The sequence below is a fragment of the Rhincodon typus genome, chromosome 29, assembly GCF_021869965.1.
Source record: "Rhincodon typus isolate 14 chromosome 29, sRhiTyp1.1, whole genome shotgun sequence".
NCBI lineage: Eukaryota > Metazoa > Chordata > Chondrichthyes > Orectolobiformes > Rhincodontidae > Rhincodon > Rhincodon typus.
The window spans coordinates 5568272-5591475 of NC_063360.1; the positions used below are offsets into that span (position 1 = coordinate 5568272).

The 23204-nt window shown below is 41.1% G+C and overlaps 2 protein-coding genes across 8 annotated transcripts in view; one reads left to right on the forward strand and one right to left on the reverse strand.

The window, feature by feature from the left end:
• LOC109930144 (procathepsin L-like) overlaps positions 1-23204 on the reverse strand; it is a 79918-nt gene that overhangs the window by 43902 nt on the left and 12812 nt on the right. The gene's annotated exons all lie outside the window — the stretch shown is intronic.
• Positions 1-23204, forward strand: part of LOC109930146 (procathepsin L-like) — a 38752-nt gene that overhangs the window by 8978 nt on the left and 6570 nt on the right. Inside the window, exons 1-4 of one of the 5 annotated variants that reach the window (XM_020529687.2) lie at positions 6073-6169; positions 10609-10758; positions 13817-13939; positions 22951-23109. In XM_020529687.2, coding sequence (XP_020385276.2) covers positions 10633-10758; positions 13817-13939; positions 22951-23109 — 408 coding nt within the window. In that variant the 5' untranslated portion in view covers positions 6073-6169; positions 10609-10632. Of the gene's footprint in view, positions 1-6072; positions 6170-6626; positions 6716-10605; positions 10759-13816; positions 13940-22950; positions 23110-23204 lie in introns of those variants that run through there. The other 4 variants (XM_048614205.1, XM_048614206.1, XM_048614207.1 and 1 more) reach the window with 4 other exon arrangements.

Genomic DNA, 23204 nt, shown 5'->3' on the forward strand with positions numbered 1-23204 from the left:
CTCAGTTTACTCCCAGACATCCAGGCTTTGCAAACTGCCATGCCCTTGATGGCCACTCCCTCATGTTGGCGTGGTTATCACCCATGAGTACCCCCATTCCCACAGCTCCCTGCCCCTTCCTTAGTCATTGGAGATGCCCCCTTTAGTCTGGAATTGCCCCCCTTTCATTGTAATCATTCCCTGATTGATCCAGTCAAATGAACCCCAAAATCCAGACTTGTGCTTTCTACTTTATCCAGAACTGACAGAATCACGAAATTGTTCCGGTGCAGAAGGATGTTAATCAGCCATTTGTATCTGCACCAGCTCCCTCAGCATTTTGACTTGTGCCAATCTTTTGCTTTTTCCCATTAACCCTGCACATTGGCTCCATTTAAACAATCCAATGCCTTCTTGACTGCTTCAATTGAACCTGCCTTTACTACACATCCCGGCAGGTTCATTCCAGGCTCAACAGTCAGACAGCCTCCTGATCACCTTCCTCACCATTAATACTGAAGCCTTGACTGACTGTGGCCCAGTCCCCAGACTGACTTGGCTGGACAGTTCCGGCTGAGAACAGCCCAGCCCCAGATGATATCTCCACAACACCAACCGATTTAGCTATAACCTCCAAACTGGTTGCTCTTGATCTGTAGGACTGACTGTGGCCTAGTCCCTAGAACTGGATTCTGATTAGACTGACTGATCATGGCCAACCCACTGGGCAGAAATTGGATGAACTCCTTGACTGAATGTGGCAGCACACCCTGCTGAATGTAATCCCCCCTTCACTGCACTGAGATATGGTTCCCTTTGATTTTCAGGCATGGTCATTTGAGTGAAGCACAGGTTGCTATGTCTCCTGCTGGCACATGCTGTAGGTCTGTCACTGATTTGGAAAGATGCCGTACAACAATGTATCAACCCCTTGACTGTTCAGTAAATTGTGACAAGCCTTTCTCTCTGCACTAAAGGCAATGCAACACAGACAGGCTAGCAGCCTCAAAGTAAACGCAGTGAGCACTAAGAAAATAAGCTAATAGCACCCTGTGTAGTTCCCTATGCCTATATCCCTGCATGTAAAATGAAATAGCAGAAGTATGGAAGTCCCTGAGCTCTAAAATGAAATTTTGAAAGGCAGACGTGATGTGTGAGTTGGTCTGAAAGCAGCCTCAAGGACGCTGTGAGGCTAGTGGTTTGGTGAAACCTAATTGTGTAGATGGAGGCTGGAAGAGGACATTGTCCATGGAACGTGCAGGGAAATGGTAGTGATGGTGGAGTGGGATGAAGGCCCAGAGGAGCAGATAGTGGGCAGTGACCACCCAGCAATGACTCTGACCTCCACACCAGGATTTAACACCATCCAGCTTCTCGCAGAAGCTGGGAGAATTGGGACCTGCATAGAAATAAAGTGAGATTAGCTAATAATTAAATATGAATACATGGAAATAAAGTTGTGAACCTCTGAACTTGCCATTTAAACCTTAAGGGGGAATATCAGAAATTCTTTTCTCAACATCGGGAACCCGATGTTTCATTTTTGCTGCATTTTTCCCAACTTTCTCTCTATTGATTGCATGCTCAAGGTACACCCATTGATACAGCAACTCACCATGGTAAATGTGGACACAAAAGCATGGTCTCAAGAGGCAGTATGTTCAAGACCTTTCATAACAAATCAGACTTTCTTTCATATTCATTCACATGAAGATGATGTTGCTGGCTGGGCCAACATTTATCACCCATCCCTTGCCCAGAAGACAGTTGACAGTCAACCACATTACCGTGGGTTTGGAGTCACATGTAGGCCAGGACAGGTAAGGATGGCAGTTTCCTTCCCTAAAGAGTGAATCACATAGCTTTTTCTTCCCCATGAAAATCGATAATGTCACCAAGAATCATTAGAGTCCAAATTCCAGATTTTCATTGAATTCAAATTCCACAACAGGATTTGAACCAAGCTCCCCAGAACATTCCCTGATTTTCTAGAATAACAGTCCAGCAATAACACCATTAGCTCAGTGCCTCCACCATGGGGAATTGAGTCCAAGTGCAGTCTTCAGCTAAAACGTGATTAAGCTTATGCATCCTTAATTTTGTAATACTTTGTCTTTTAACAGTATTACATGCAGTGAATCAGCAAAGTTTCTGCATTTTGGGAATCATAGTTGATTGTAAAACAGGGATTTCCCTGCATCAGAACTCAGGTTCTCCAGCACCATCTCTGGGTATAAATACAGCATGGCAGGGTTTAATGCATTTTCCATTTGAAATGTGGACATTGACATTCATAACACTGTTAGGACAAAGTAGACTGTCAATAATCAACTACCATCATCCGATTTTAATAGCTCGACCAAAGTGACTTTTTAATAGAAGACCAAATGCTGCTGTGATCTTCTAACCACGTAGCACCAAGGTCACGAAATGATCCGTAAACAATGATTGCACTCAGTTGTAATTAACATTCTTGCAAAGGGTATTGAAACACTGATCTATTTCCCCTAGTTAATTTGATTCACACCCTTCTGTTCCATTTTTGGAACTAGACTCCAGAATATATACTGAACTATATGTCAACAAATGCTTTTTGAGAAGCAAAGCAGTGACAAGTAAAATTGAATTTGTGAACAATAACTGGCAGGCACACTCCTTTTGCCCATCTCTGTCAATACCAAAGTCAATGTCCCGTGGAAAAGCAACCATTCATCAAGGACACAAGGATATTTGCAAACGTCACCATTGCAGAAGAAATAAAAGAAGACGGGACTCAGGATATTCTCACAATTCAAAGAGGGTCTTCTTGGGGCACAGTGGTAGTGCTCCTACCCCCTGCACAGGGAGGCCCAGGTTCAAGTCCAACCTTCTCCTGAGGAGTGTAACAACATCTCTGAATAGGTTGATTAGGAGAAAAATAGGTTAATTTTTTTAAAAAGTTCTAAGAACTTTAAACTGCAATTGACTTTATGTTCGTGCTGTACTAAGTATCATCCCTTATTCTTTTTAAGCTGCATTTGTGTTAGAGATCGATTTTGTGCTTTTTATTGTTTTCTCAGGATGGTAGGTAGTAAAATTCTTCTTTCTGAAAAGGTTTTTCATTCCAATACCTTGCAATTTGACTCCTTCATTCTAACATGAGTTTGAAATATTTTAATTGTGGTGTGATAGCTGCATGCCAAAAAGAAATAAAAAATATTTTTTGTGACAGGCTGAAAGGGGGTTGAAAATAGACGAACTGATTCCCCTAGTCATAACAATAGAAAAGTCAACAAACTTGATAACAGGAAGTAAGGCAGCTCACCACCAGCTTCTCAAGGGCAACTAGGGATGGGCAATCAGCTGGCCAGTGATGTCCAACTCTTGTGAATGATTAAATAAAAATTCTGTAAACAGAAGATGCAGACCAGAAGATAACTGAGGGGGGAAATGTGGGACAGAAATAAAGGTAAACTTTTCTGGAAGCTTATATTTTACAATTGTTTCTTACTAATAACCAGTTGCCTGTTTTTTTTTAGAGGTAGTTACTATGAAAACAAGTGCAGCTCCATTCAGTCAAATGATGCAACTGATAACAGTCATTACTCCAGCATAGATCAGAATTACCCAGAGCCCAAAATCAGTCAAATCATTGAATTTCTTCTGGCCATGCAGTGTTGCCCTAGGTTCTGTGATTCTGGCACTCACATCCTCTACCATGGTCTCTTGAAGCCTGCAAGACATTGTGCTTCTTGGAGGCTGCCCCTCTTGAGGGAAGATGCCCCACTGTCTACACCGAGATCTGCAAGACATCACCTGGCAATCTCAGGGCTCGCTCAGCACTAGATTGAGCAATGACCTGGTGACTTCTTGATGACAGGTTGGCTGCCTCTACATGGCATTATTGTAATGTCTGCGACAGGAGCAGCATGCTTAAGACCCGGCCTCACTAGTCTACCTGTCACACCATTGGCATAAACTTGCGGATTCAGTTGCCAAAATGGCCAGTTGCTTCCTCTTTATACTTCAGGCTTTACCAGGCAGACTGGAATACTAATGTTTTAAAAATCTGTCAGAATCCTAGAGACTTCTAAGAAACAGGATTTCAGGAGAGACAGTGTAGAATTTGGGGTTCCTTCTTAGATCTGTAAAACAGAGCACTAAGTCCAGAGAGGGTTGCCAGACAACCGTTACCATAGGAGCTTCTAGTCAACTCAAAGCTAGGTTTTTAAAACAATTAAACATCTCTTATCTCCTTGAAAGCAATTTCTCCAAAGTCACTCGATCACCACTAAAAACCACAGGAATTTTACAGCACACATTAAACTGTCGGTATTAATTCCAAACAGCCACAATCTAGAGAGTGTTTCAGAGATAATAGGAACTGCAGATGCTGGAGAATCTGAGATAACAAGGTGTAGAGCTGGATGAACACAGCAGGCCAAGCAGCATCTAGGCCCGAAACGTCAGCCTTCCTGCTCCTCTGATGCTGCTTGGCCTGCTGTGTTCATCCAGCTCTACACCTTGTTATCTGACAATCTAGAGAGGGTCCAAATTGTTCAAAATCTCCTGGTAATTCCTGATAGTCTTTAAATATTAATATGTATTCTAACTATCATAAATGCTTGATATTTCCCTTTCCTGCAGCCCTTTATATGTTACAGCTAATGATTAGCATTGATACTAGTTGCTGTTTATCTGCATTATTACACTGAACAGGTAACAGGAGTGTTAAAGCATAATGACTCATGTCCAGGAGGTTTTGATAGTATCAGCATTGCTGGATGTCAGGACTTTGCACCAGAATCAAATCAATGTCAGTATGGGTGATAAACATGCCAAAGGGATCACCAATTGGTTGCGGTCAACATTCTTGAAGATCAGCTCCGAGCGTCTTCACTTCACAAATGACAGCAAACTCTAGGCCTTTGAGAATGTTGATAAAACTAGTGTGAAGGTCTATTCCTAACATCCTTGCAGAAATGCAGAAAATCATCCTCACAAACCTGCAATACACAACAGAGCAGGTGACAACCCCATGGATGTCTACAGTGGAGTCTCTGTGTACAGAGATCTAAAGTGCTCTTATGATGGTCTAAGGAACACGGAATTGACCATGCTGGTATCTGCACAAGTTTATTAGTATAGAATAAGCCTTCTTCTGGAATCCCGCAAAGCAAGATGGATATTTGCTACAAAGTACAGCTATTGGAAAGAACTTGTGCGCCCAGTCTTTTAAAAGAACAGGCTGTTGCTCTGCAGCTAATGCAGTTGCAGCTGACCACAAAACTCACCTGATCTTATTGCCCAGCATGTTGTTAAACCACATCATTAACATAGTTTACATGCTCTTGAAGTCTTGGAGTCACACTTGGGATGCTATAAGTAGCATTTTTCACAATTGTAACTGCAAAATATTGGCTCATATTACCACATGAAGCTCTACTGCTTATTAATAAGAACCCCTTGATGAGCAGCCTCCACAAGCTAATAATCTATTGATTCCAAAGCAGACAAATGCTCCTGCACTTTTTCAACTGTGGCTATCACTGATGCCTAGCAAGTTCTTATTTCATACCCTCTTCCACCTTCCAGCACAGGCTGGTGGTTAGTGTAGACAGATGGGGTGCACTGACTGACCTTTTTCTCACCAACTCAGGGATACAAAGTATTTTCTGAAGGTATTTTGACCGTATTAACTAGCTCTATGTTTTTCTGAGGCCTGGGCTACTGCAAATGTTACAAGGTGTTAAAAAAAAGAGTCTGTGCATCTTTAACCTAGTTACTAATTTATCTAGCTCCATCGGTAGTGGGGACGCCATGGTGTTAAAGGAGCTCGGGGTGCTATTGGTGCAGACCCAGGCTGCGTCTCACTGCTGTGGTTTTTCAGTGTAAATTAGGAAAGCATTGCAGGCCTCGGCACTGTTTACACTCATCTTAGTGTTTACAGCAGATAGGCACAAACAGCCAAAAAATAAATTAACTGAACCAGCATTTTTGATTTTATAATTGCATGCACATATGAAATGGGGCTTTGTGAAGCTTGTAAACTGTGAGAATGTAGCAGTGTACACGAGAAGGCAGTGGTGCTGAATTAACACCAGGAACTTAATTAGTCATTTTACCAGTTAGATAGATGAAGATATCTGTAAGTTTCAGGAAGTGTAAAGCAGTGTGAGTTGCAATACGCAACAGACAATATCATTGCAAGGTTGGTGAAAATATTTCTGCTTCTCTCTCTATACTTCTGAATTACATTTATTTTTCCTTTTGTGACCTATCCTTTTCCAAGATAAAGGCTTTTGAGATAAAATTTTGAATTTCAGGTTGCTATAACTTGTCTTTGTTTTATTTCTTTCTAAAATTGGCACTGGAAATATACAGCTTTTCACAATGTCCCTTTGCAACCAAGACTTTTGAGATGTAGTCACTGCTTTAATGTAGAAATAGGAACTTACTCAACAAAGTCCTACAAACAGCAGTGTGACAATGACCCATCTGATTTAATGGTGTATCAATAAATATTGGTCAGAACACAGGGAAGAATTTTCCTGCTCTTCTTTACAATATGTCTTGGGATCTATTACATATAACTGAGACAGTAGTTGAGATCTTGGTTTGATGTCGTGTCTGAGGGTCAAGAACTCCTAAAGTTCAATATTTCAAATGTATTGCATTGAATTATCAATTTGGATTTATGATCTATGAACATAAGACCTTCTGGCTCAGACACAAGAGTGCTACTGATCAAACCATGGTAAGTACAATAAAAATGTAGGAGTATTGAACATAGGGTTTAAAGTAGTTTTTTTTGTGAACTAGCATTGCAATTAAGATACAGAATGTCAGTCATGGCAGTCAATTAAATAGCAGAGAACGATGCTTTCCAAGAAACAGAAGTATGGTATATGTTAATTAAGGCTGAATGTTTACATATTTAGTTTCACATTTAACAAGTAGATCATAAAGGGGTAAACTTATTTGTCATAACTTTGCATAATATTAAACAAAAATAAGAAAAATGTTTTCAGGGTAATTTTTTCAAATAGTTTGGATCATAATCTGGAGAGATGATCAAAACCAGTTTTATCCCTGATAATGTGACCAAGCCTAACCTGGATTAACGGATTTGATTAACAATTGCATTTGAACCCTATGAACATTGGTTACCCATCCTTTTTTGTAGGACAGTGGATCCTTCTTTGATTCCTCCAATGTCTCTGTGATCACACTGCTTGCCTGACATTAAGTGCCAGATGAGGAAGAATTTTCACTGATCAAATGTTGAGGAAGTCAACACCATTGTCTTCAATCCCAACAAATCCTATTCCTTAACCCCGATTCCATTCCTCTCTGTGCCTGAGGCTGAACCAGATAGTTTTCAAACTTCATAACATCATTAGCCTCCAGATAAACCTCTCACTGTATATCTGCCCCATTAAGAAGACTGCTATCCTCCCTGCACTCTGCCTTAACTCATCTGCTGCCAGTCCTCACACCTTCATTATCTCTAATACTAACACATTCCTGGCAAATCTCGCAAATTATATCCTCGCTAAACCAGAGGTCATCCTAAGCTCTGCTATCTATGTTGCTACTCGACCCAAGTCTCATTCCTGCACTACTCCTGTGCTTGCTGATCTACATTGGTTACTGGGTGAACAGTGCCAGAGATTTTAAAACTCTCATCCTCATTTTCAAATGCCTTCAAGACCTTACACTTCTTATCACTGTAATCTTCTCCAGCTCCACAACTCTCCAAAACATCTGTGTTCTGTTTAAAGAAATTTATGTATATATTACTTTGCTGGTGGACTCTTCGAATAGTTCAGCTGTCTGTAGGGAAATCTTTGATACTTCCATGTTGTATGTTGCTGTTGGCTTTGGTTCTAAACAGTAGCTTTTCTTCCTGTTTTCACTTCGAAAGAAAACTGGTTAAAAGTAGCTACAGGTGAAGATAGTACAGAAGGCCTTTGTTTCTCCTAAGTGTCTGCTCATTCTCGGTACAAACACTCTTACATAGAATCCCTACAGTGTGGAAACAGGTCATTCAGCCCATTGAGTCCAATCTGACCATCCAAAGAGCATCCCATCCAGATCCACCGCATCACTTTAACCCAGCATTTCCCATGGCCAATCCACCTAGCCTGCACATCTTTGGACTGTGCAGAAAACTGGAGTACCCAGAGGAAACCTGCACAGACAAAGTGAGAATGTGCAAACTCCACACAGACAGTTGCCCAAGAGTAGTATTGAACCTGGCGCTGTGAGGCAGCAGTGCTAACCACTGAGCCACCATGGCTTACCTCTGAGGCAAAATGTTGAGGATTCAAGCCTCACTTGCATAATGTAGGCTGACACTTCAGAGAATACTGTATTGTCAGATATGCTGCCTCCTGGGTAAAATGTTAAAGAAAAATCCTATCTGCCTCTGATTCGACCAGCAATTCTACAGCAATGTGTTCAAGAGTAGAGGTGGTGGGCTGGTGCAAATGCTTATTCTTCAATAATTACCCCTAAAAACAGTTGGCTTGCCTCTGTAAGACCGTAAGATGCATAAGAAGTAGGTAGGCCATTCAGCTCATTGACCCTATTCCACCATTCAATGAGATCATAGCTAACATTGGACACTGCTTTCTCTCCACAGATACTACCAGGTCTGTTGAGTTTTTCCAATAATTTCTGATTTTGTTCCAGCATCCATAATTCTTTGGTTTTCTGATTATCCTTAATTCCATTTTCTTGCCTTTCCCCGTAAGCCTTGATTTTGTTGCTGACTAAAACTCCGTTTGTCAGAGTTTGAACAAATTTGTTTCCATACTCTCCGCCATTAAAACATTCAATATGTTTCATTAGTTGTGATGCGTTTTCAAACATTGTCTTTTCTTCTTTCTTGACCTTCCATTGCTCGTATAATTTACCAACACTTCAACCACAAACAGAGAAACATCTACCGTTTTCTTGATTCACTTAGATTTTTCCGGTAACTTCAATTTTTATAAAATGCTTTGCTTTCGACTTTTTAGATTTTTCAACAAAAACATGACTGACATGAAAATGTCACTTCATGGAAAACCATCTGATTACATTGTAAATGTCACCAAAACCACAACTACTGTTACTCCACACACTGTTAGTGTTGCAAAGCAAGGCAGAGGCCAAAGCTGCAAACTGCATTATTTCATTGACCTTACACTACTTGTTAGTGCAATGGTTCAATTGTAAAATAAGACTTCACCTATTCTGTCCTGGTGCTATAATTACCCAAGGGTCTTTTACTTCAATCTTCCTTCAAACTTACCATATTTAGTGTTACAATTCCAAAGAATTTCATCTTACAATCACCTTCTAAAGAACAATGATTAAATTCTGACCTAATCAGTGAATGCCACATTCTGAGAAGGAATTTTATAAAAGCCATAAGAGTCTGGTAGTTTAGTTGTCTTCTCTTTTGGATCAGTTCACTATTTGACTCATTTACATAAACTCGTTATAAGTCTCCAAACATAACTACAAAATAAACCCAGAATGGGGTTTTACAAGAGCATCGTAATATCCAAATTTGACTCTGAGTCACGTAGAGAGATATTGTGTCAAATAACCAAAAGCTTTAACAAAAGGTTTTATGCCATGATTTTGCTTGAAATGAAGTGCACAATCAAATGAAAGTATTCAGTAAGATTCCACAGAAGAAAAGTCATAGATAAGCTTAAAGCCGTGAAGAGTTAGGTTGAACTCAAATTGAATATTATCTCTAGACTTGACTATTCCACAGCACTAGTGGTCAGACTAACTAACAGTGAATCAAAAACCTGGTGCCCAAGTCCTTACACACCCCAAGTCCCATTCAACTATCACTCCTGCCCTTATTAACCTCCATTTGCACCAAATAGGTGTCTAAATATTAAAATTTTCATCCATGTTTTCAGATCGCTTCATGATATCACTCCTCTCTTTAAATAACGCTAGAGGCTGGTATCCTGTCACCAAATCACCCTTTATTTACACGTCGAGAGTCTTTGATGCTGGTCAGGCTCCTCTGAGCCAGCTCTCAGAGTGAACAGAACCTCTGACACTCCTGTTTATATCTGTCAGCCAGGGCTCCCTGATTGGACCAGATTAACAGCCCCAATCAGAGAACTCATATTCTATGAGGTCCACCTGGCTGACCTTATTACAATCACTACATCTCTATTTCTGGAATCTGCTCAGCCCTCACAATCTAATCACTACTGCTATGGAATAGACAAGTCTAGAGGTAATATTCAATTTCAGTTCAACCTGAATCTTCACAGCTTTGAGCTTATTGATGATTTTTTTTTGCAGTTTCTTAATGGCCTTCATTTGATTGTGCACTCCACTTCAAGCAAAATCATGGCACAATCCTCCAAGATATCAGTGCTCCTGTAATTCTGGCCTCTTAAGCTTTCTTGATTATAATTGCCAGGCCTTCAGCTTTGAGACCACTGACTAGAATGTGGCCCTGTTCACTCTTAGTGAGCAATCAAGTGGTTAACTACTTAGTTCATATAAATACAATAAATGCAATGGATGAGCCTTAGAATCAGGGAGTCAGTGGAATTAGTTTGAATAAATATGAAGGGAATATACTGCTCAGGAATAATGATGAACCTTAATGATGTCTAGCAGCTGGTATCACCCCTTCCGTAATCGATGATGAAGACCTTTCTGGTTCTGATGACTTGGATGCTGACTGAAGTGTCCTCATTCACCTGTGACCCTGCATTGGATGAAAGTTGGATGAAGTGGACATTACTTCATGGGAAACAGTATGAAAAGGTAAGAAACAGAAAACACAGGAGGCATCCAAGTTGGAAAGGGAACCAATATTTGACTTGTGTTCTACCTTTGCTAAAATAAAATGAAAACCTCAACTAGTCAACAAAATACTTAAGGATTCCAAACACTTTCTATTGCACTGTTGGAATGTATGGAGTGAAACATCACATATGAGTTAAATGGCATTGTTTAATGAAACAGAAGGAGGAAATATATCTTATATCTTACAGTACTTTCCAGCCAATGAAATGGTATTGAAGTGGATTGATTATTATAATGTGGCAATCAAATAGCCCACAGAAAGCTCCCACAAACAGCAATAGATAGAAACAAGAATATTTTCCCTAGTGCCAATATTTATCCCTCATCTAACACCACCAAAGGTGGGTTAATGGGGTTGAGATACAGATCTTATTGAATTGTAGAATAGGCTTGAGAGGTTGAATGACTTATTCCTATATTAGTTCTTATTTTGTTATCACAATACTTTCTATTCGTTTTTTTTCACCAAACCAACAATATCTAAATAAAGGCAACAGGCTACCTTGCTACAACATAGTGGGAAAATTCATCGAGACATTATAGCTCTTCTCCAAAATAGAGTAGCTAGTAGTTGTGGAAGGTGAAAAGAGTGGTAGATTGTGTGTTAGTGGGAGAGGTGTATGCACAGGCAGTGTTAGATTTGGGTAGCAGAAAGAAAATGGTGGCACTTAGCCTTACAGGATGCAAAAGACGGTACAAATCATAGAGTCATTGCATCCCTACAGTGCGGAAGCAGGCCATTTGGCCCATAAAGTCCATCCCGACCCTTCAAACAGCATTCCACCCAGACCCACCACCCTACCCTATCCCTGTAACCCTGCATTTCCCATGGCTAATCCACCCAGCCTGCACTTCTTTGGATAGATGATACAGATGGCTGGGGCTCTTATCTCAGTTCCAGCTGGCTCAGTCTGGTGCTGTGGCCTTCGTTGTCAGTGCACAGGAAAGAGTTTGGCTATTGTTCTGCCATTCTCACATTCCAATCACTTAATCTGCACTATCAGCAACTTTTCTCCCCAAGCACTCTAACCCTGTTCCCCTACGCACCACCCCCCCCCCCCCCCCCCAAAAATCCCCCCCCCTCCCCCCCTCCCCTCAGCCCAGATGAGGAATCACCTAGACTCAAAACGTTAGCCTGCTCTCTCTCCATGGATGCTGCCTGACCCGCTGTGATCTCCAGCAATTTTGTTTCCAGCAAGGAGTTTTGCCCTCCTGCCCAACAACACTCCACCAGCACCTCCAGGTCCCTCTCTTTAAAACGGAATTCCAGATTCCCTCTCTGGGACATCTCCAGAGAAAACTGTTGCATCAGCTGATGAAGGAAGGCAGCTCCTGGTTTGCAGCATTGAAAATGGCATGCAGCTGGGGTTCAAATATATCGCCTGTGGAATGAACAGCGCAAGGTCCTTTTACCTCAGCTGACTGCTGAATTGTGCGGGAAGGTGACTCACTGCGAAACCCTGAGACATCAATAATGAGCTCAGCAGTAGATGAGTGTGTGAGAAAAGTCACTATTCACCATAGCAGGACAGCTTCTGGGAAACTCCCTGAAAATAACACTTAGTCAAGATATTGGAAAATTCGCCCGTGTGCAACTGCATCTCACCAATTGAAGGGGTTAGCAAGAATGTAAAGTAGCCCTGAAAAAGAAACAGTAGCTCGAGAAAATTTCAAGAAATAAAGTGTTGTGACCCCTGGCAAGTACCCAAATTGGCAGGTTCACAAGGATCTGTGTTAGGGACTCAATTAATCAGCATATTCATTAACAAACTAGAAGTAGGGACAGAAAGCAACATTTTCATGTTTACCAATGATACAAAAATAGACTGCACATGGTATAAATGGAAGATTAAAAGTAGAAAGATATTCAGATTTTGAGTGAATAGGCAAATGGATTTCAATGCAGGCAAAGATAAGGCCTTTAATTTTAGACAAGAAGAGGACACAGCACTTACTAAATGCTGACACTTTGAAAATCCACAAATACTCAGGGGTCCAGGTAAATTGATGAACAAAATCTGAAAACTAGCTCGAGTACAGAGGGCTAGAATACAAGGCGTTGAAGCTGTTCAACAGCTATACAAAGCGCTATATAGATCTGGAGTACTGTGAGCCTTGAACATCATAGTTCAGGAAGCATATAACAGCCTTGGAGGAAGTGCAGTTTAGATTACTAGAATGATACCAGATATTTCGAGGAATTGTCAGGGTAAATAAAGAGAGAATTTCTGTCAGTTACGAGACTAGAACAATGGGCCATAGTTTAAATATTAGAGTCCATTTCAAGGGTCAAATAAGGAAACCCTTCACCAAAGGGTGGTAGAAGTTTGGAACTCTCTTCCGTAAATAAAATTTAATGCTAGGTCAGTTGCTAATTTTAAATCTTAGATTGGTAGTTCTTTTTAACAAGTTGAGGGAGATAGTGTATATGGAGTTGGATCACAAATTGAATACAGGTATTTCTCCTATAATGCGATAGTTGCGTTCTTGTGTGATCTCAGCTATAGAAAATTGTGCTATAGAAATCATCTTTAGAAAATCGTGTTATAGGGAAATCGCCATAAGAAAATCATTATACCGTACAGTATAAAGTTTGTGCTTTTCCAAACAGTGTCCACTATTCAACAATCGTGTTACAGCCAATTTGTGTTAACAAAACATGCGTTATTGCAGAAATACCTGCAGCAGTACAGATTGTAGTATTAAATAGTCTGGGTCTTCTGACAGAAAGGGTTTCTCCTTAGTTATGCTATCGAGAGCTCTCACTATCCTCTCTGCAAACGTGGCAGCTGTAACACATTTCTATTAAATTTCTATTTACTAATTTCACAGTTCTTTATTAATTTCACAGTTATTTCAAACCAACAATTAATTAAGCTGCACTCTGAGTGCTTTAACCAGCTGGCTCGCTTCTGATCACTCCCAGTTGTTTATGTGCTACGTCAGATCTATTATCCTTGTCAAGTTTCCAGGATTCTTTGGTTATAAAAGTGTATTTTTTTTCTTGTGCTTTTAGAATGAAGAAAATTGGAGGAGAATAACATGGGAGAAGAATCTGCAAAAAATCAAACAACATAACCTGGAGCATGCAATGGGCAAACACACATTTCGTATGGAGATGAATCACTTTGGTGATATGGTCAGTATCAAATCCAAAGCAGCTATTTCAGTCAGTCTCAATGGACTTTCAGTGACAGTGTGATCTGGCTTGTAGTACTTTTTCATACAGAGGCCTGTGAGCTCAAGCCCACTCAGGAAATGCAAGGTTCTAATTAGTGGCTTAGGCATTAAACCCAGTCATCCACTCAGTCCATTTCACCGCCCTTTTCAAAGAAGAACGGAAAGTTCTTCCCGTGAGCGGGTCAACATTCTTCTATCAAGGAGCACCATCAAAAGCAAAGTAGCTGGTCAGTCATTTGTTTGTTTTTGTTTCGGTGAACTTGCTGTGTGCAACAATTTCCTCAACATGGCTGCTGCTATTATCTACTAAGCAACAGGAATATACTTGAAAGTTATTCATTGGCTGGGATAGAATCATAGACCCCTACAGTGTGGAAGCAGTCCATTCGGCCCTTTGAGTCCACACGACTCTTCAAAAAGCATCCCATCCAGACCCACCTCCCCACCCTGTGTTTCCCATGGCTATCCCATTTAGCCTGCACATCTCTGGACACCATGGGCAAATTAGCATGGCCAATCCACCTAACCTGCACATCTTTGGATGTGGGAAGAAACTACAGCATCAGGTTTCTACCCACACAGACACAAGGAGAATGTGCGAACTCTGCACAGTCAGTTGCCCGAGCTGGAATTGAACCTGGGAACTGGTGTTGAGACAGCACTGCTAACCACTGAGCCACTGTGGCACCCGACTGGTGTGCTAAGGGTTTGATGTAAAATCACATACAAACATACAAATAAAGTGCTAAATAAGGCAGTTGGCCCCCTAAGCCTGTTCCACCACTCCATAAGATCAAGACTGATCTGATTACTTCCTCTCCGTACCCTTACATCCCAGGGTACTAAAAGAGGTGATGGGGGAAATAGCAAATGCACTAGTAATTATTTACCAAAATTCACTGGACTCTGGGGTGGTTCCCACAGATTGGAAAACAGCCAATGTGACGCCACTGTTTAAAAAAGGAAGTAGACAAAAAGTAGGTAACTGTAGACCAGTTAGCTTAACTTCAGTAGTGGGGAAAATGCTTGAATCTATCATTAAGGAAGAAATAGCAAGACATCTGAATACTAATTCTCCCATTGGGAACACCTAGCATGGGTTCATGAAGGGTAGGTCATGTTTAACTAATTTGATGGAATTCTTTGAGGACATTACTTGCATTGTGGACAATGGGGAACCTGTGGATGTAGTGTATCTGGATTTCCAGAAGGCATTTGACAAGGTGCCACACCAAAGGCTGCTACATAAGATAAAGTTGCACGGTATTACAGGTAATGTATTGGCATGGATAGAGGATTGGTTGACCAGTAGAAAGCAAAGAGTAGGGGTAATTGGGTGTTTTTCTGGTTGGCGGTCAGTGTCTAGTGGTGTGCCTCAGGGATCAGTGTTGGGACCACAATTGTTTACAATTTACATAGATGGTTTGGAATTGGGGACTAAGTGTGGTGTGTCAAAATCTGCAGATGACACTAAGATGAGTGGTAGAGCAAAGTGTGCAGAAGACACTGAAAGTCTACAGAGGGATATAGATAGTCTAAGTGAGTGGGCAAATGTCTGGCAGATGGAGTACAATGTTGATAAGTGTGAGGTCATCCATTTTGGTAGAAATAACAGCAAAATGGACTATGTTTTAAATGGTAAAAAATAGCAGCACGCTGCTGTGCAGAAGGACTTGGGTGTCCTTGTGCATGAATCGCTAAAAGTAGGATTGCAGGTGCAGCAGGTAATTAAAAAGGTAAATGGAATTTTGTCTGTCATTGGTGGAGGGATGGAGTGTAAAAACAGGGAGGCTATGCTGCAGCTGTATAGGGTCCTGGTGAGGCCACACCTGGAGTACTGTGTGCAGTTTTGGTCTCCTTACTTGAGAAGGGATATACTAGCACTGGAGGGAATGTAGAGGAGATTCACTCGGTTGATTCCAGAGTTGAGAGGGTTGGATTATGAGGAGAGAATGAGTAGGCTGGGATTATACTCATTGGAATTCAGAAGAATGAGGGGAGATTTTATAGAAACATATAAGATTATGAAGGGAATAGATAAGGTGGAGGCAGGGAGGTTGTTTCCATTAGCAGGTGAAACTAGGACTAGGGGGCATAGCCTCAAAGTACAGGGAAGCAGATGTAGGACTGAGGTCAGGAGGAACTTCTTCACCCAAAGGGTTGTGAATCTGTAGAATTCCCTGCCCAGTGAAGCGGTTGAAGCTACCTCGCTGAATGTTTTTAAGGCAAGGCTGGATAAATTTTTGAACAGGAAGGGAATTAAGGGTTATGGTGAGTGGGCAGGTAAGTGGAGCTGAGTCTCAAAAAGATCAGCCATGATCTTATTAAATGGCGGGGCAGGCTCGAGGGGCCGGATGGCCTACTCCTGCTCCTAGTTCTTATGTTGTTGTGTTATGTTTATGTTCTTACCCATCTAGCCCCAATAACCCTGAGGTGAATGCACCCCCCATGCTAATTAATAATCTATCTATTCCAGCCTTAGAAATATTCAATGTCTCTGCTTCCACTACCTATTGAGGAAGAGAGTTCCAAAATCACATGACCAATCTGTCAGGAAAAAAATACACATCTGTCTTAAGTTGGTGACCTTTTTATTTAAACAGCAACTCCTGGTTCTATATTCTCATATAATTCAAAATGCTTGTCTTGGATTCTCCCTCAAAGTGAATTTAAAATTCAATGATACTATGATCACTAACACCTCGGGCACTTTCACTATGAAACCATTAATTAATCCTATCTCATCGTACAATACCAGGTACAGTATAGCCTGATCTCTGGTTAGCTCCGAATGTGCTACTCAAAGACTCTACACTGAAAACATTCTATGTACTTCTCAGTTTGGCTACTACAAAGCAATTAATTTTTCCAAATAAAAACCAAAAGAACTGCGGATGCTGTAAATCAGGAACAAAAACAAAGTTGCTGGAAAAGCTCAGCAGGTCTAGCAGCATCTGTCAAAAAAAAATCAGAATTAACATTTTGGGTCCAATGACCCTTCCTCAGTTCTTCAGGAATGTTAACTCTGATTGTTTCTTCACAGATGTTGCCAGACCTGCTGAGCTTTTCCAGCAAGTTCCGATTTTCCCAATCTGTATGTAGATTAAATCTGTCTTGATTATCATCTTGTCTTTCTGACAGGCTACCATTATTTCTTCCTTTATGCTCCAGCTAATTGTGGCTATTGCTAGGGGGCCTGTGCACCATTCACATAAATGACTTCTTGCCTTTATCATTTCTCATCCCCACCCAAACAACTTCTATAAACAGGTTTCCTGGACATAGGCATCTTTCTATTGTGTTAATATTATCATTAATTAATAAAGCCATGCTTCCAACTTTGCCTCGCTTTTTGCCCTTCTGAAATATCATTACCCTTCAAGATTCAGATCACAATGTCATGTTGCAATTGTACAGGGTTTTGGTGAGAGTACACCTGGAGTACTGTGTATAATTTTGGTTTCCTTATCTGAGGAAGGATGTTCTGGTGATGGAGGGAGTGCAACAAAGATTTACCAGACAGATTCCTGGGATGGCAGGACTGACATATGGAGAGAAACTGGATCGGTTAGGTATTTATTCACTGGAGTTTAGAAGAATGAAGGTGGATCTTATAGAAACCCATAAAATTGTAACAGGACTAGACAGGTTAACTGCAGAAAGGTTGTTCCCAATGACCAGGTGGTCTAAAACCAGGGGTCTAAAGAACACTAAATCATAGGAACAAGGAGCAGGAGTAGGCCATCTGGCCCTTCAAGCCTGCTCCACCATTCAATAAAATCAATGCTGATCTTTCCATTGCCTCAGTTCCACTTACCTATCCTCTCACCATAACCCTTAATTCCTTTACTGTTCAAAAAGTTATCTATCTTAACTTTAAAAACATTCAATGAGGAAGCCCCAACTACTTCACTGGGCAGGGAATTCCACAGATTCACAACCCTTTGGGTGAAGAGGTTCCTCCTCAACTCAGTCCTAAATCTGCACCCCCTCATTTTGAGGCTATGCTCTCTAGTTCTAGTTTTACCTGCCAGTGGAAGAAACCTCCCTGCTTCTATCTTATCTATTCCCTTCATAATTTTATATGTTTCCCCCTCATTCTTCTAAATTAATATAATCCCAGTCTATTCAGCCTCTCCTCATAAGCCAACCCTCTCAACTCTGGAATCAACCTAGTGAATCTCCTCTGCTCCCTCTCCAGTGCCAGTACATCCTTTCTCAAGTAAGGAGACCAAAACTGTACACAGTACTCCAGGTGTGGCCTCACCAGCACCCTATACAGTTGTAATATAATCTCCTTGCTTTTAAACTCAATCCCTTTAGCAATGAAGGACAAAATTCCATTTGCCCTCTTAATTACCTGTTGTACCTGCAAACCATCCTTCTGGAATTAATGCACAAGGACACCCAGGTCCCTCTGCACAGCAGCATGCTGCAATTTTTTACTGTTCAAATAATAGTCATTTTGACTGCTATTCCCACCAAAATGGATGACTTCACATTTATCAACATTGAATTCCATCTGCCAGACCTTTGCCCACTCACTTAAACTATCTATATCCCTCTGCAAACTTTCAGAGTTCTCTGCACACTTTGATCTACCACTCATCTTAGTTTCATCCGCAAACTTTGACACATTACACGTGGTCCCCAACTCCAAATCAGCTATGTAAACTGTAAACAATTGTTGTCCCAGCACTGATCCCTGAGGCACACAACTAGACACTATTCGCTAACCAGAAAAGCACTAATTTATCTGCACTCTTTGCTTCCTGTTAGTTAACCAATCCTCAATCCATGCCAATACATTGTCTGTAACATCGTGCACCTTTATCTTATGCAGCAGCCTTTTGTGCTGCACCTTGTTGAAAGCCTTTTGGAAATCCAGATACACCACATCTACTGGGTCCCCATTGCCCACTGCGTTCGTAATGACTTCATGGAATTCCAGCAAATTAGTCAAGCATGACGAGCCTTTCATGAACCCATGCTGCGTCTGCCCAATGGGACAATTGCTATCTAGATGTCTCGCTATTTCTTCCTTGATGATAGATTCAAGCATTTTCCCTGCCATGGAAGTAGAGCCAACCAGCCTATAATTCACCATCTTTTAGCTACCTCCTTTGTTGAAGAGTCACATTGGTTATTTTCCAATCTGCTGGAACTGCCCCAGAATCCAGCGAATTTTGGAAAATTACCACAAGTGCATTTGCTATTACTCCCGCCACCTCTTTTAGTACCCTGTGTTGCATTCCATCTGGGCCAGGAGACTTGTCCACCTTTAGCTCCATTAGCTTGCCCAACACTATCTCTTTCGTGATAATGATCATGTCTGGGTCCTCAACTACTTGAGTCTCTTTGTCATCAATAACTGGCAAGTTATTTGTGTTCTCCACTGTGAAGACCGACACAAGATACCTGTTCAATGCCTCAGCTAATTCGTCATTTCCTGTTATTAAATCCCCCTTCTCATCCTCTCAAGGACCAATGATTACCTTATAATTTAAGGATACAGGTAGGCCATTTAGGACTGAGATCAGGAGAAAGTTCTTCACCCAGACAGTGGGGAGCCTGTGGAATTCTCTGTCACAGAAAGCAGCTGAGGCCAAAACATTGAATGTTTTCAAGGTGGAGTTACATACAGTCAGTTCTGCATTAACGCAATATTTGCATTCCTGTGCAACATCGCGCTATAGAAATAACAGGGCCAATGGGAAAAGCAGGGTTAGGGGCAGAGCACCAAAAAATATCACTCAAAATAGCTCAAAAGCCGAACAGAAAGGATTGCATAGTTTGAATAAATGTTTAATTCATATGTAACAATGAAATAAAATGGCAGAATTTGCAAAAAAATTGAAAATCACAGAGTACTGTGCCTCTCACAGAAAGCGCTTCACAACTAAGTCTGCAAAATGATCACATGATGCCAGTGCGGAGACCCTATCAGCACTAACATTGGCTGTAATCAGGACAGAACCCGTGAAACGATCACGTAATGTCAATGTATTCTCCTCCGCGCACCGATGGAATCATGTTATAGCCATCACAAGTTCACGTTTTAGAAATAGCGTTCCCCTATTTGTCAGTCGCGTTATAGCCAATTCGCGTTGCCAGAACACGTGTTATAGCAGAACCAACTGTATAGTTCTTAGGGCTATAGGGATCAGAGGGTATGGGAAGAAAGAGGGAACAGTGTAGGGAGTTAAATAATCAGCCTTGATCATATTGAATGCTGGAGCAGGTTTAAATGGCTGAATGGCCTACACCTGGTCCTAATTTCAATGTTTCTATGGAATCCTGTAACCGTGTCTCTGGAATGGGTATCGGATTTCAATTATTTATTTCTATTTGTGCTAGTATATTTGTTTCAAATGATACAAAGTCTTGCCCCTCCATTATTTTTGTAAGCTCTAGTCTTATCTGGGGATTTGTCGATCTGCTGATTACATAAATGCAATCCAAGTTCTTTCTTTCGTGGTCAGCTAGAATGGCTCCTATGGATCAAGCTGAATTTCCCTCTAAATGATGCTAAAGATCAAATCCAATATGGTATGGAATCAGGCTACACATGAAGTTTCAACAGATATGAAGGGTTAGTCTAACAAAGTTGGTTCGACTCCACCTTTCAGAATACCAACTATGCCATATTCCCCTAAATCTTGAAATATCACCTGAGTTCAGTATGCAGTAATTTCTCTGGCACCCTTTCATAAGACATTAACGAGGAACAGGAGTAGGCCATTAATCAGATTGATCTTGTTCCACTATTCAGTAAGATCATAGATGACCTATTTGTGACCTGAACTCCACCTTACTACAAAATCTAAATCTAAATCAAAAATCCATCCAATCAACCCTGAATATATTTCATGATCCAGCCTTCACTGGTCTCTGGGGTAGAGAATTCCAGAGATTATGACTCCTTGACAGAAGAAATTCCTCCACTTCTTCATTTTTAAGGGCCTCTTTATTTCCGAACTGTGTCACTAATTCCCATTCCTCCTATGAGCATGAAACAATGTCTGGTGCTTTGGTTGTCAACTTTGTGTGAAATACTGCCAAATGTGAATCAAGGACCTGGCGCAAGGATGGCCGTCTCTTTCACAACTGCTCCAGAAGATGAGGCTGAGAAGATGCAGTTTTCCCTGGCCTTTATTTGGTTTGTGCCTCCATCTCAGGAGACTGAGCTTTCCCTTCCTCTTCCAATGGCTCCCTAGAGGTTGGAACTGTCAATGACTGATTCATTCCCTTGCTACCCTATAGCAGATTTATGGGAATCCACCAGATCTTGAACCTGCAGCCAACTCGCTTTACACCAGGTCCTTGGGTAGATGACCATTATCTATTTAATGCAAGTGGCTGAGCCCATGCAGTTGTTTTTAGCTTAACAATGAGTGCTGATGGAATTAGCTCACTCCAGAACTTCTGGGTTTGTGACCTTGTTCTGCAAGAGATGCCAAAGATAGGTCTGCAACAGTGAAGGTGCAGACTGTCCTCCTTTTGTTAAGCTCAATGACATGTTGTCTAGATGTCACCATCTTAGATGAGTGTGCTGAGGACTGAGGCTTGCTATGCTCACAATCTGGTGTCCTCAGTCAGTTTGTGGTCGTTCCACTTTCTCTTAATTAGCGTGGAATGTTGCAGCTTTTTCAAAGTCCATGTTGAAGAGAGGAACTATAAGTTTTCCTTTCAGCATCAAGCCAGAGAATTGTTGATGACAGTTGAGATATATGGAGTTCTCAACAGCCTCCAGAGTCACAATGTTAACACTGATTGATGGTGGTGGGACAATATCCTGTAAACTCACTTTTGAAACTCCAATGGTCATATCAATCTCCTTATAGGTGTGAGAGAGAAGGCATTATCTGCTGCTGAAAGTGGCCCTCAGTGTGCAATGCTGCTGAGACAATATTCCAATTATATCCAAAGCTTTCAAATGAAGCGTCCAATTGATCCCCAAACTAAATAATGGTTATAGTCTGACTGACGGTCGCAAGTGTGAATCTTGTAACGAGTAAGGAGCATCGTCCATCATTATAAGAAATGACCCATGTTCAGTTCTCGGCACTGTGCTTTAGAAAGGAAATGCTGAAAAGGTTTACAGAAATAGTTCTAGGAATGAGATAATTCAGTTATGAGGATACTCTGATGAGGCTGGGATAGTGCTCTTTCGAGAAGATTTGAGACAAATGCTGTAAATGATTGGGAGATAAAGGAAAACTGTTCCCTATTGGATGGAAAGATGAAGGACCAAAGGACACAATAAAGAGATTGGCAAGTGACATCAAGAAAAATGTTAGAATCTGGAATGCACTTGCCTGAGATCATAGTGGAGATAGATTCAAACATGGATTTCAAAAAGAAATGGGGCAATTACGAAAAGAGAGAAAATAATGTAGGGCCATGGTGAAGGGTTGGGGAAGAGGACTAGCTTTTTGGACACAAACAGTTGAATGGCCTCGTGTAATCTGACATTCGTATGATTAACTAGATGCTTCTACTGCCTTTGCAAAGTGGTTTCCGGGCTGTTTAGGAGAATAGCATTGGTGGGGCAGTGTTTGAGCCAGGGAGTGCTGCACTGTTGGAGGCGCTGTCTTTTGGATGGAGTGTTAACCATGAACTCTTCTGCCCTGAGCAGACCTAAAGATCCTGTAGCACCATTTCATAGATGAGCAGGTAAGTCATCTGTATTGTCCTGGTCAATATTTGTCAACAAATCTCTCTAAAGATAAACGATTAGGCTGTCAGCACATAGCTGTTTTGTGGGAGCTTGCCACATGGAATTTGATTGCCATGTTTCCTAAACTATAACAGTGGTTACAATTCCAGTGCATTTCATTGGCTCTAAAAAAAAACCTTGGAACATTGGAACATTGCAAAAGGCACTATATAAATGTAAGTTATCCTTTCTTTGAGATAAGCATGGAAATAGATAGAATACTGTCATTATTCAACTTTTACTCTCTTTAGACCAATGAGGAATTCAACCAAGTCATGAATGGATTTATTCAAAGAAACCTGCAGAGCCCAACTCCCAATGAAGAGTCACTCCATTACCATGACAAAATGGATATTCCTCAGACCATTGATTGGCGTGGACATGGATATGTCACAGAAGTGAAGAATCAGGTGAAAATACACAACTTTAATGAGTTTTTTTGGTTCCAACTGGGTTAATTGAATCAAAGTCCAGTCTTACTGTTAGACATTTGAAGCGAGTTCAA